Source organism: Podarcis bocagei (assembly GCF_964188305.1).
Source record: "Podarcis bocagei genome assembly, chromosome: 3".
Taxonomy (NCBI): domain Eukaryota; kingdom Metazoa; phylum Chordata; class Lepidosauria; order Squamata; family Lacertidae; genus Podarcis; species Podarcis bocagei.
Genome location: NC_138127.1, coordinates 18,427,511 through 18,442,046, shown reverse-complemented (window position 1 = coordinate 18,442,046; position 14,536 = coordinate 18,427,511). Strand labels below are relative to the sequence as shown.

General features: G+C 42.8%; 1 protein-coding gene across 2 annotated transcripts in view; it reads left to right on the top strand.

Annotated features, from left to right (window-relative positions):
- BMP5 (bone morphogenetic protein 5) overlaps positions 1-12,259 on the top strand; it is a 56,054-nt gene extending 43,795 nt beyond the window's left edge. For both annotated transcript variants that reach the window (XM_081187135.1, XM_081187134.1), the window contains 4 exons: positions 801-998; positions 4,148-4,224; positions 5,186-5,296; positions 10,529-12,259. In XM_081187135.1, coding sequence (XP_081043261.1) covers positions 801-998; positions 4,148-4,224; positions 5,186-5,296; positions 10,529-10,678 — 536 coding nt within the window. In that variant the 3' untranslated portion in view covers positions 10,679-12,259. The remainder of the gene's footprint in view (positions 1-800; positions 999-4,147; positions 4,225-5,185; positions 5,297-10,528) is intronic.
- Positions 12,260-14,536: the final 2,277 nt, after the last annotated feature.

The window sequence follows — 14,536 nt, the reverse complement described above, 5'->3', positions numbered from 1 at the left end:
GAACAAATAATCAAGCCTGGGACCATTGGTTTGAGACAATGACCACCCAGTCATGAGTGGTCCCTTTTGGGGGAAAGGTTGTGGCTCAACAGTTGCAAATACTTTGGGATGAAGCTGATTGCCTTGACCTGTTCCAATTGAGGTTCAGGCCTGGTTATCGATAGGTCTTTGTCATCCTGGGTGACCTTTATCAGGAGAAGGACAGAGGGAATGCAAGCCCATTATTCTTACTTGATCACTCAGTAGCTTTTGATAATATTGATCATGGTATCCTCTTGAACCAGCTCTGTGAGATGGGCATTGGGACTACTGTTTTACAGTGCTTCTGGTCCTCTCTCTGGGGTCAAATTCAGAGAAAAACATTGGGGAATATTTCTGTGGGGTGCTGTGAGGTACTGCTGGGTACTATTTTGTCCTCAATGCCATTTAACATCTCCATGAAGCCATCCAAGGTGGTTTCTGGGAGATTTGAGGTGAAGTGTCATCAGTACACTAATGATACACAACTCTGTTCCTCTGTAACATATATCAGGATAACATCTGTGTAAGCGCTGGACCAGTGCCTGGAGTCAGTGGGGAGCTGGATCAGGGCCAACAAACTGACTGTGGTTGCTGGCAAGATGGAGGCACTGTGTGTAGGCAGCCTACTCTAGATAGCTGTTACACAGTGCTACTTTGAATACAGTAGAATAATAATAATAATAATGTTCCAGAGTAATTATTCTAACATGGCTCCTTCACCAATTGGCTTAGCTTATTCTGTGTTTTGGTAAATATGCTTATGTTGATTTATTTTGCAGGTAGGAGTATCAACGTGAAATCTGCTGGCCTTATAGGACGGCATGGTCCTCAGTCAAAACAGCCATTCATGGTTGCTTTCTTCAAAGCAAGCGAAGTCCTTTTTCGATCTGTCCGAGCTGCCAACAACAAAAAGAAAAATCAGAACCGCAACAAATCCAGCACTCCGCAAGATTCCTCAAGAATGCAGAGTGTTGGGGGTAAGACAAAGAATGCATAATATCTACAGAACATGTAGAGAACATACAGAACATGTAAATGACACACCCCAGAAATAATGGGGAAGCACAAAGGTCATGTTCACATGTCATGGTAAGCCATAAACCATGGTTTACCACAATTATCAGATTGTTCCATCTTTCTTCCTCTTGGTTCATGTTTGGAGGGAAAAACTACAATCCTGAACCTGGGTTTGTAGTTTGTTTTGCTCCACACAAGAGATCGCATGTAGCACGATTGGTAATTGGTTTACTGACCATGATTCGATGCAGTGAAACAGCCGACATTCCCAGGTTTGCACGTAACAGTAAGCCAGGGTTGTGGCTTTACCCACCCAGTACGAGCCAGATGGAGACATATAGATCTCTCAGGCACAAGTGATTGTGCAGTCAAACCCATTACTTTAAACCAGGGATGCATTGCTTCCCATAGAAGCCAGTGGGGTTTAATCACAGAAGTCAATAGAGTTTAACAGCCTAAGTGTTACTCTTATGTTTTTCTTCTTTCCTTCATACAATGCAATGAGTTTTCCCAACTTCCATGGTGTTGTTCTGTTACCAATATTGCAGCCATGTTTTTTAAATGAACAGAAGTAGCTCTTTCACTGAGTCAAATATTCATTCAAAATACAGACTTCCATTGAGAAACAAAAGCCTAACTTGTTCTGTTTATTGATGTGGGACATGCTTAATAGTGCAATTCTATACATGTCTAGTCAGACATGCGGTACTTACTCATAGGTAAATGTGCACATGACTGCAGCCCAGATGTGTAATAACTTAATTAAACATGCAATAATCCTTGGTATATAGACAAACTCAATCCCATCTCAAATATTTGCTGCTCGCCAATGGATACATTTAGGAGTTTTTATATCCGATTTCCTTGTTCTCCCTTCAAAGTATTTTTCTACTAAACCTAATTCCAGTTCCTAAATTATTTGGGTATAAAGTTCATTCAGCCACAATATCCTATGATTTTGATTCCTAGCAGAATAAGCACATGGACCTTGAATCCTTAGTCAGTGAAATTGAATCTTTGGCACCAGATTCTGTATAGTAATGTCACCCTAGCCACTTACCATGCAATGTAATATTGCATCCCACATTTGTCTCTACTAACATGCAGAAATGTAAGGAAGGAATATGGATTTAATTTAGGGAATATTTTTTTTGCATTCTAAATAAGTGTGCGATCAAATTCTCCCCCGCCTTCCCCCTATGATTGGATATTGAATGCTTAGTTTCACATCAAGTGTGCTGAGGCTTTTTTTTCACATCTGGGCAGCACTCATCTGTTATGAAAATGCTAAAAACAATTTTAACATTGTGGAGAAAGCTGAAATGATACTTTTACATATATTAGAGGGGTTTGGGTTTTGTTTGTTTTTTTGAATAAAAATCCACACAGAGCTCATGGGGAGATGGGGACTTCCAAAAAGCTGGTGAGTACATTTTTGTGTTTCTGGTCTAACCCCCCCCCCAAAAAAAAGCAGCCAGCAAATACACCACATTTTTTCTCTCTCTCCATCCTTTGTGCAAGATTAATAGACAGGCCTATTCTGGAAAAACTCTTGAGCAGAAATCAAGGAAGGGAAGCCCCTCAAAGTAGACAGAATTACTCTTATAATGGTAGAAATGCTGTAATGATGAACATTAAGATGCCAAAACAGAACCAGTAACCAAGTAGGTGTTAACATGGTTGGACACTGAGTGGGCACAAAATATGCATTGACATTCTTAGAAAATCAGTTCATGAGGTAGTCTATCCTTGATCTGTCTTCTTATTATAAAAAGTAAGCTAGAGACTTAAAACACTCTTTTGACTATGAACATTCTGGAAAAATGAAATCAGTAGAAGTGGAAGGTATGTAACATTTTATACCCATTTCTCTTAACGGTCAAAGTTATTAACTCATTGTAAATATGGGAAAATTACAGCAATATTAACAGTACAGGTATGGTGCAGGACACACAGAACAGGCTGGGATGGCCAGAAGGGTTTGATAATGTTTTCACTGTATTAAATGCCAATAGACTCAACTATATGAGTAGCCAGGGAAGCTTGTCAACAAAGATACATGATGTTGATGAAGAGCCTATAGTTCTTTCTATTATCTTGCTGTTTTTGCAGGTTGATGAAAATCCAAAATGCTGCTTGCTTTCTGGCAATGGGAGATAATTAGCTACTGTTTTTTAAAATAAAACAGACATGCAATTACAATTGTATTATCATATCATAGCTGGTTATGGCAGCAGTCAATGAGAGCCAGTGTGGTGTAGTGGTTAAGAGCAGTAGACTCGTAATCTGGGAAACCGGGTTCGTGTCTCCGCTCCTCCACATGCAGCTGCTGGGTGACCTTGGGCAATCACACTTCTCTGAAGTCTCTCAGCCCCACTCACCTCACAGAGTGTTTGTTGTGGGGGAGGAAGGGAAAGGAGAATGTTAGCTGCTTTGAGACTCCTTCGGGTAGTGATAAAGCGGGATATCAAATCCAAACTCCTCCTCGTCCTCCTTGCCAGACAGCAAGGTACTGCCCATTAGGTGGGGCCTCTGATTGGCCCATTTGAAGCTGTTATTCTGGCGGGATGTGCTGCCCTGAGATCTTGCCAACTGGGGGAATTCCCAAATGGCTGGCAAACACACGCAAGCTAATCGCTGGGATGGCAGCAGAGAGTGAGAGACCACAACCACCACCCACCTGAAAAGGGTGAATGCCCATAACTGACATACTTCAGTGGCAGGTTTATTTAGTTGATATTATACTCCCACTTAATGATGCCTTTACAACTGAGCCTCTTGCCTGCTCTGGGTTTTGAGGGAAAATGAGGCTGTAATCTTACATCTACTTACCTGGGAGGAAGCTCCATTGAACTCAGTGAGATGTACTTCTGGGTAGACGTGTATGGGAGTCTGCTGTTAATATAATTCTTTTAAAGCTCCTCTGCTAGTATTACGGTAGTCAGTAATAGCAGTAGTCAGCATGACATGCAATTGCCTGAAACACTTCATATATCAAAAGCAGGTTTCCTGCTATTTACTCATATCAAGATGTTTGTAATATCTAAGGAGGAAATAATGAATGCTTTGAACCATAGAAGTATTTATACATTTTATTTCCTTTCTGCAGACTATAACACAAGTGAGCAGAAACAAGCCTGTAAAAAACATGAACTGTACGTGAGCTTCAGAGACCTAGGCTGGCAGGTAGGAGCAATGATCAATCCTATTTTAGACAGCAAAAATAATAATAATGGCAACTGGTGCTTAGGATTCAGGAGGAGGGATGTTAAACATGAATCTTTGCAACGAATCTTGAAATTCTGTCTATAACTCATTCCGTAGTAATTATGCTGGTTTTGGTGAGCTGCTAAAGGAACCTACCTGATCAATTTTCAGGTAATCTAGTTATCCCAGATTAATAAATATTGTTTCATGGAAAATTGATATGCCAAAAATTTAGAGACAGGAAAGTAGTGTTGGACCTCACTCTGTCAGCAGTGTCCCCTGTTTATTTCTAATAGTTTCAAAGCAAGGGTCAGTAGCTGCCAGTGGGGTTCTTTGCTCTGCTAGCTTCCCAACACCAGTGTGGTATTGCTAGACCAAGCTGTCTGCTACCTTGCCCCCCCTTCAGGAATTGACAGCAATGTGCAGCTAGCAGAGCAGAAGATCGCCAGTACATTGCTTTGCAGGCAACAGTGGAATATTTGTAAAGTTCACACATATTAATCCACTGACATCTACCCAGGACCTAGAAGAGCCAGGACCATTACTGTATACCAGGGATGTCCAACAGGTTGACTGCAATCTACCGGTCAGTTGCGGGTCATCCATGGTCGATCACGTGATCCTGATCGATTCCCCCGCAACAACTTTGGGTCTTCCTCTCCCTAAAAAGCTCAACAACTTTGGTCATTACAATGGATCAAAATAGATCACTGCCATTATTATAATTTTTTTTGTGGGAGTAGATCGCAGTCTCTTGGAAGTTGGACATCCCTGCTGTATACATTTCTGGGTGGAATTCAATATTCATTTGTGTTTGATTTTTTTTCTGTTTGATTTGTGTTCGATTTTCTCTCATTTGGCACCTCAACTTCCTTAAAGTATCTCTCTTACCTGCGAAGTACTGAGTTTGTACTTAAAAGTTCTGTTGTCTGTTGCCTAGGATTGGATTATAGCTCCAGAGGGTTACGCTGCCTTTTATTGTGATGGAGAATGCTCCTTTCCTCTCAATGCACACATGAATGCAACAAATCATGCCATAGTGCAGACTCTGGTACGTATGCATCCCTAAATGTAATGAGTGCCATCCAGGAAAAGAGGTGGAAATATGTCTGAATTGAACCAATGGAATGTAAATACATTATCTCATAGATATCAGCTGCTTGCATCAGTCTTTCTCAGGAGACAGTGGAAGTGTGTGCCTTCGGGGGGAAAGTCAAACTGTTGGAACTTGCAGTGCCTGCTGTGGCTGTAGATGCCAATCAAGTTGGGCTTATTACTTGTAACTGCTGCCTCCTGCATTGTTTTTGCTGCATTTGCAGCACCGAAGTGGGCACAAGCCTTGGCAGTCCAGACAGCAAGACCCTCTTCTCAGCCTCACTGATGCTGTCCAAAGGAAAGGAAAGCAATACATTTGGCACTGGATACCAGCGGGGCTTTCTTAAGTGTACTTAAGTGTAAGAATATTATTTGGGAGACAGCATCCCACACACACACACACACACACACACACACACACACACAGAGGTTTTCTTGGCTTACCCTTCTTTCTTTATGTCTTCCCCTGCTTCAGCAGTTTTCAATGCAAAGGCAAGAAAATATCCAGAAACCTCTCTACTGTGCTAACATTTCATTCCAAGCAGATTAATACCGTATTTTTCGCCCCATAGGACGCACCGGCCCATAGGACGCATCAAGTTTTTTGGGGGGAAATAAAGAAAAAAAAATTAATTCCCCCCCAGGCGCTTGTGGGGCAGGCAGTGGGGAGAAGCGCTCTTCTCCCCCCCGCCCGCCTTGCGATCAGGTCCGGGGACAGCAGGGAGACGCAGCGCGTCTCCCTGCTGTCCCCGGAGTGGTGGGGCAGGCAGCGGGGAGAAGCGCTCTTCTCCCCGCCGTCAGCCTCCAAACCACTTCGGGAGACAGCGGGATGGCGGCGTTCCGCCTCCCTCTGTCCCGCAACCTTGTGGGGCTGGCGCTGGGGCTCTCCTGAAGCCTGGAGAGCGAGAGGGGTCGGTGCGCACCAACCCCTCTCGCTCTCCAGGCTTCAGTGAAAGCCTGCATTCGCCCCATAAGACGCACCCACATTTCCCCTTCATTTTTGGAGGGGAAAAGTGCGTCTTATAGGGCGAAAAATACGGTATTTAAAACAAACCACATAATCATATTTCTGTAAGAAACCCTTGAAGCACTGTTATACAGTAACATTTCCATGATATTTTAAAATTTTGACTTGGTCATTCATTTTTAGGACCAAAAAACATGTGCCTGCATTTCCCACCCCAACTGCAGAGCTGATAACACTTTTAGTGGGTGGATCTATTTAGAACTAGAAAAAAGGGATCAAAGGGAAAGGATTACCCTCTTCCACAGCACCTTGTTCCAGCACAACCCAGCTTGCTTTTAAGCTTGCAAGAAAAAAGTGTCCTGAGATCTGATCATGAATATCTTGCCTCACCTGTTGTTTGTCCCTCCAGCTGTCATCTTCCAATTTATATGTACAGTGGTACCTCGGGTTAAGAACTTAATTCGTTCTGGATGTCCGTTCTTAACCTGAAGCACCACTTTAGCTAATGGGGCCTCCTGCTGCCCCTGCACCGCCGCTGCACGATTTCTGTTCTCATCCTGAAGCAAAGTTCTTAACCCGAGGTAATATTTCTGGGTTAGTGGAGTCTGTAACCTGAAGCGTATGTAACCCGAGGTACCACTGTACATGCAAAAGTCTGGCATGTTCTACTTCAAATTATGTTAGAATTCAGTGTAGGGTGCAGTTTAGGGAACTAATTGCTCATGCATACAACTTGTAATAAAGTCCTTTCCACTGTGATCACATTACTCCAATAAGGGTCAGCCTTTTGTTTTCAGCAATTAGTCCTTGGGATTCCTACATGGCAGACTGCATGGGAGTTGGGCTCCAAGACTGTAGCAAACAGACACCTCTATGCTGACGATGCCAATAAGTATCTTTCCTCTATTAGGACACTTGCTGTGAAACAATAAAAAGGGCCTTGTTATAATAAGCATTTATAATAAGCATTTCCAATTTTAAAAATATTTAAAGACATTTACTGTTCATTTCCCTGGACTTCACCTAAGTGAAAGTTTCAACCAGGCTGTTCCCAATGAAGTTTGTAACTTTCCAAGAAAAGTTTTATTAACCACACTTTGAAAAAACAACAACCAGCAGCTTAACTTTCTCAGACACTACAGATGAATCAGGCTGCACAAGGTTAATACCGTATTTTTCGCCCTATAAGACACATTTTCCCCCTCCAAAAATGAAGGGGAAATCTGGGTGCGTCCTATGGGGCGAATGCAGGCTTTCGCTGAAGCCTGGAGAGCGAGAGGGGTCCGTGTGCACCGACCCCTCTCGCTCTCCAGGCTTCAGGAAGCTATCCCAAGTCTTGCAAGCCCGGCGGGATGTCCCGCGGGCTCGCAAGGCTTGCGGGCAGCAGCCTGCACCCAAAAGCTGGGGACAGCGGGGAGGCGCAGAGCCGCCACCCCGCTATTCCCCAACCTGAACTGGAGGCTGGCGGGGGGAGAAGCAAGCCTGCTTCTCCCCCCGCCAGCCCCACAAGCTCGGGGGATAGGGGGATGGCGGAGCGCCGCCATCCCGCTATTCCCTGACCTGAGCGGGAGGCTGGCGGGGGGAGAAGCAAGCCTGCTTCTCCCCCCCGCCAGCCCCACAAGCTCGGGGGATAGGGGAATGGCGAAGCGCCACCATCCCGCTATTCCCCGACCTGATATGAAGGCTGGGGGTGGGAGAAGCAAGCCTGCTTCTCCCCCCCCCCCGCCAGCCCCACAACCTCCAGGTCGGGGAATAGCGGGATGGCGGCGCTCCGCCACCCCCCTATTCCCCGACCTGATCTGGAGGCTGGGGGTGGGAGAAGCAAGCCTGCTTCTACCCCCGCCAGCCCCACAACCTCCAGATCAGGTCGGGGAATAGCGGGATGGCGGCGCTCCGCCATCCCCCTATTCCCTGACCTGATCTGGAGGCTGGGGGTGGGAGAAGCAAGCCTGCTTCCCCCCCCCCCGCCAGCCCCACAAGCTCGGGGGATTGGGGGATGGCGAAGCGCCGCCATCCCCCTATTCCCCGACCTGATCTGGAGGCTGGCGGGGGGAGAAGCAAGCCTGCTTCTCCCCCCCGCCAGCCCCACAAGCTCGCGGGATAGCGGGCCAAGCTGTCCCTGAAGGCAGAAGAGGGAGACGGAGCACTCCATCTCCCTCTTCTAGCTTGGGATGGTTGCGCAAAGCCTCTGCAGGGCAGCGCAGTGCGCTGCCCCACAGAGGCTTGGGAGGCTCTCCCTGAAGGCAGAAGAGGGAGACGAAGTGCTCCGTCTCCCTCTTCTAGCTTGGGGATGGCTGCGCAAACCTGGGGGGAAATCAAATTTTTTCCTTTGATTTCCTCCCCCCAAAAATAGGTGCGTCCTATAGGGCGAAAAATACAGTACACACCTTTGGGATGTATTTGGCTTATTTGAACTTGGAAATTCCACACACACACACACACACACACACACACACACAAAATTATGTGAAATGTGAGGCATTAAAGTAATTTATTTCTAACCTTATGCTGGCACTGACTATTAGATGTGAGCACCTAGTATGACGACTGCAGAATGTGCAAAATCTAGAAATATTCTTTATTTAGGTTAGAAACAGAGGAACAATTTCAAGGCAAAGGGGTTACAATCAGGCATTACAAGCTGGGAAAATTCACATTCCTAAGTGCATTCATTAACTTTGGCAGTATTACTGCTGACCACTATTCTTATTAATCTCTTCCATCTTCAAATGAGAAAGAGGCAAGAAATGATAAAATGAAAATTGTGCTTCCCCTTGCCTCCAAAAGTGAGAAGCCCGTGATACTTCCACAGTCCCTACAAAATTAAACTAGACACACACATTCCCAAAAGTTTCATTTTATTTATTAAACAACCTTAGGAAATGCATGTGCATTTTATTTCTACTAAACACTGTGTGTGTGTGTGTGTGTGTGTGTGTGTGTGTGTGTGTTTAAAGGATTTATGATTGTTCGAAAAGATCTTTCCCTGGTAAACGATCTTTTCGTGGTAACAGTTATATAAAAGCTGTTTCCCGATTGCCTGTTCTGTGTTCTCTGGCAAAGACTACAGACTTATATCACTGCTGGGCAGATGGCTATAACAGATTTTAACAGTCTTACCAAACAAACGAAACTTATTACTGCTGAAGTTTTTATCCTGGCTTTAATACTCTTTTGTCCTTCCTATTACAACTCCCTTCTCTATGGCCTCCTTGCTTCCCAACTCACCCAACATGTGCAGAATATTATTCCTAACTTGCTTTCAAGTACAAAAGACCCTGTATTTTCCCTCAGTCTCCAATGTTTCCACTACCTTTCCCATTCATTTCAGGAAGCTGTTCAGTATTGCCTTCCATATGGTTATCCAAGCCCATTTCATGGAATGGCCTCCTCCAGTCTCTTCCCTGCTCCTTCCAAAAAGCAATCACATATGCTGTGGTTTCACCCCACCCTTGCCAGCGCTACTGGAGCACTGTAACATACTTACATTGGCTGGAATCCTGAGTTTGCTCCTGCTGGCTGGCAGAACCTTTGAGTTGAGCTCCATTCACTGGTGCCCGCTGTGGCTAAAGGAGAAATCAGTGGAATTTAAGTACAACCATTGCCAACTTGTTGCATTAACTGCAACGGAATCTAAGTTCAACTAACTTAGTCTAGCTCTAACCCAAATCCAATGAAGTTGTCCCATTAGCACAAGGAGCTCCACTTGCACAGTGGGACTTCCAATCCCCTTTTCTCCACACCTAGCCCCAAAGCAGATTAGAGGGTGCATGGGGGACACATGGGGAGAAGAGAGGGAGGGGTTTTTCTGTAGTGTTAATCCATGACCAACTGGGAAACCTTTATGGGATACAATCCAATGTACCTACTGTATGTCAACGCAAGCAGAAAGTATGGATATAACTCTACAGTCCTGTAGCCAATCGGAAGCCGCTCTTTGGTTTCCAAATGTTTTGGAAGTCAGATGGACTTCCAGAATGGATTCTGTTTGACTTTCAAGGTACGACTGTACAAACAAAGCCTTAGTTTAACTACGGCTGGATCTAGACACATCAAAAAAACCGTTTCAGTTAAATGCATTGTAAACTTCATACAGGGAAATCCCACTGGCGAAAAACGGGACTCCACAGCGCCATCTGGTGTCACAGTGTTATAACCCATATAAAGGACTTTATTTTTATGAATGTAGCTGAGTCCTACTTGTCTCTCTTCCTTTTCCAGGTCCATTTGATGTTCCCTGATCATGTCCCTAAGCCTTGCTGTGCCCCAACGAAACTGAATGCAATCTCTGTGCTCTATTTTGATGACAGTTCAAATGTTATTTTGAAAAAGTACAGAAACATGGTGGTGCGATCATGTGGTTGCCACTAGAATCGGTTTGTAAAAAAGAAGATTCTCAATATCTTTTTTTCCTTAATTATAGTAAAGGTGATAAAAAAGGCATTCTAAGGAAACAAGGACCTTAAACAACTTATTCCAGTTTATTTCATTTTTCATTCATGTACAGTATTATGTACATAGTAGCATTAATTTATTTAAAGGTATATAGTTTCTTTTGTATGAATGATATTGCAAACGCTTTATTATATTAGTATGTACTAGAATATTGAAGGCAGATTTTCAGCTAATCATGCTGAGATTTATTTCATTTTTTAAAAAAAGCCTTTGTATAGTTCTCTATCTTTAACTCAGAAACCCCAGAACTCCCGTGACTGTTTTATATTGTTAAAGGAAATTGAATACATTTGGCTACATTGTGCCAATGAAAACTCTGGCGGGCTATTTATTTAGAAAAGGCTGAAAAAGAGAGAGAGAAAATGCTTAGCTAAAAACAATTCTCCTTTTAGAAGTTCTACTCCATTAGATAAAGAAAAACGCTGAACCGTGTTTAAATAAATAAATGGCAGTTTAAATGCAGGGGCTGAAAGATTGCACATAATTGTCAAAGCTATTTTCTTTAGCAGAAGGAGTGTAACCATAGGAGCTATGTTACCTCTATTTGCTTGTGGGGGTTGCAGATTTTTCTGAAGTCATTAAGCTTTTGGGGGTTGCTTGTTGCCTGGGTCCATAGCTTTTGAAGTTATGGGAGCAGGGCAGGGTGGAATGTAGAAGAACAACCTTCTTACCTCAAGTAAATGCTATTGGTCTATTAAACTATAACGCTACTGCGATGGATTTGTTTGTGTTTATCGACCAAAACAAAACACATGAGCCAGTGAGTGAGTTAATAAAATAGAGAATAAGCAGAGAATAATCACACCCCCTGCCCCAAATGCCCTCAAACCAGTCCTCAAAGAGCATTATTTAAGTTAAGAAGAATGCTCATTTACTTATTTCTTGGATTACTTAATCTCACCTTCAAGCATTATTTAATAGGATTTGTGTCTGTGACGGGGAAGTGAGGGTGCACACTGTTGTAGAAATATGTGGTCAGCTGTATGGCGTTTCAGAAAAATTACTTTATCTCACTTACAAATAACATTTATTCCTGTTTTTCAAAAATCTGTTGAAATACTAAACAATTACTTCTGTTAGAGTTCTCTTTGACAAAAAACCCCCCTCCTGTTCCAGCTGCTTTTAACTATGTTTTTAATTTACCACAAAGCCTTACTTAGTTAAACTGCAGTTCATGTACTGTAATGCATTTTAATATAGGTATCTTTTATGACTTGCTGTTTTGAAGAGAACTCATGAAGGTTAAAATTAATCTGTGAAGCATTTAAAAAGGAAACGGATTTGCCTGTGATTTAGATAGATTAAAGGTTGTGGTTATTTGGAACTGAATTTATTTTAAATAAAGTTTGAAAAGTGTATTTTGGGTACATTACGTAATATATTTTTGAATAAAGGTGTACCATTTTGAGTGTATGAAATTGAAGATTATATTATTCTTTGAAATGTTCTGTTGAAATACAAGTCTATATTTTAAGATCTAATAAATCTGAAACCTTTGTTTGCTCTGCCATGCCTTTTTTTCTTTCTTGGCTATATTATATGGAAAACTTGCTGAACAGGAATAACCCATTATTATCCAGAGTTGGCTCCTTCTGGCCAGCAAAGGAGCTTCCATTCATGGAAGGAGAGCTCCACTTACGGAATGCATCCTTCTGAGTGTAGAACAGAATTTTTGGATCGACTCCATAGTTACTTAAGTTTTCAAACTGAGTACATCTGCTCAGGAAGAATATAAACAACACATTGACAGAAGTGCAAACATTACGAAGCATCAAGGTTCTGCAGTTCCAACCCACCACTGCAATTGCATCATCAGTGAAAAGATATTGCAAACAAGGAAAGACAAAAACCAAACCACCCCCGTCTCCTTATGCATTGCTACCATTGCTTCCGTTTAGAGGAAAAAGGAAACTGGCACGAGAATTTTCACATGCTCCAAAGGCTTGTATTTGCTATACGCTACTGGGATTTTAGTTGCACATGCGTCCAAGCATACCTCTTTCTCACAGTAGCTAATAAAACACTTTCCATGTGTCTGTCAATTTGAAAAATACTTGTATAACATTTCCTTGCAAGTCAATGGCCAAGGTCATTACACTTTCATGCAAGATTCTTAAAGAGAGTTTTCTTGGTCCAGTTTTAATTAGTTTAAACTTTCTGGCTCCTGAGAGACCACAGTGGATTCCTGATTATATTCCCAAAGCAGCTAACTAAATATGAAACAAACTACAGGAAACGACGTCTTGCTGCTACAAGAGCTAATTGCAGTTTAATAGGCAAGTACTAATCTACTTGATTCAATTTACTTTGGAGCCCATCATTTTGTAACCCTTTTGGAAGCTACTAGTTTGTCTTAAATAGAACTAAATTTTGAGAAAATTAGATCCCTTGCATTTCTTGAGGCAGTTGATGTAAGACGGCGCTGCAAAGAGTAAATAAAAAAACTCTCATGAGCATGTCATAACTCCATAACTCCTCATGAAAAGTAATACCAAATTACCGTAGCAATCTTCTTTCAAACAAAAATAAAGGCAAACTTAGACAAATTGATTAGCTCCTATGCAGTCAATACCATATTCTATGGGCAGATTTTACTCTCTCTGTTTTAAATTGTCTCATTATCCTTGGGGCAGCGACCTATTTTCTCCATTTTGTATTCTGTGAAGTATTATTATTACAGATATCACCGTCCATTTATGATACATTTGTATTCTGAATATTTGTATAGAAACAATATGTTTTAAGTGCAACAAGGGGGAGAACGCAAATATTTGATTCCATAAATAGCCAAACAGGCTTAAGGCTAGAGAGAGGCACATAAAGTCATCATACCTCAAGTACAACTAACAGTATAATGACTTTATAACAAGGAATCTTATTTAGGGTTATTAAACAATGGAGCAATCCAAACCCTTGATCTGCCATTGTAAGTAGTGTTTGGATACAGTGGCTGTTTGGCTCTGCCAGTGGGAGACCTCCACTGCTGTAGAAGACCCTGCTATGCTTACTGAAAATGTAGGTGGAAGCTCATACCAGCAGTCACCAGGAGATCCCCGAACTGGGGTGTTTCAGAGGGCAGGGAGTGGATGGAGCTGGTGTATCCAATGATTTGCTGGATTTTAATGTGGTGATCCATGTTATGTATTCAGTGGTCTGTTCTTGCCTGAGCTTGAGTCTGGACTAAGGATTCCGAGCCCCTGTGTTCTGATTTGATACATAATATCCAATCACAGAACATTTCAGGGTTTGGGCCACTGCCATTGGCCAATTAAACTCTGAATTATGATTCACAACTTGGGAGTTTAGACAGCCAATCACGTTGAATGTGGGAGTGGTCCAGGCCTTCAAAAATGTATATAAGCAGTTGCTTTGCCCCATTGTCCAATTCTGTTAGTTCAGTAAAGGTTCTTGCTGTTATCACTATGTCGTGGGAACCCCCCTACACTTCAGTCTACCTTTCATTTATAGGCCCAGTCCAGTTGTCTCTGCTATGTCAGGCTGGAGCCAGTGCGAGTGGTGGCTCCAGCTGCTCCACTCAGACCCAGTCCTCCCACTTGAGAGTTGGGGTTGCTGTCTGAGTTAAGCGGGCCACCACCCTTACTCTTCATTTTCCCCAAGCTCCTGTATCCACAAGAGCACCTAGCCTTGTTCTCCAACGTCCACTATGATGTCGGGAGGGCAGCTCTGCAGCTCTACGCCACAAGACAGAGAAGTGAGAAGTGGTATTGCTGCTAATAGCAAGTCTCGCCTTTGAAAAATGGTCAGATAATTTTT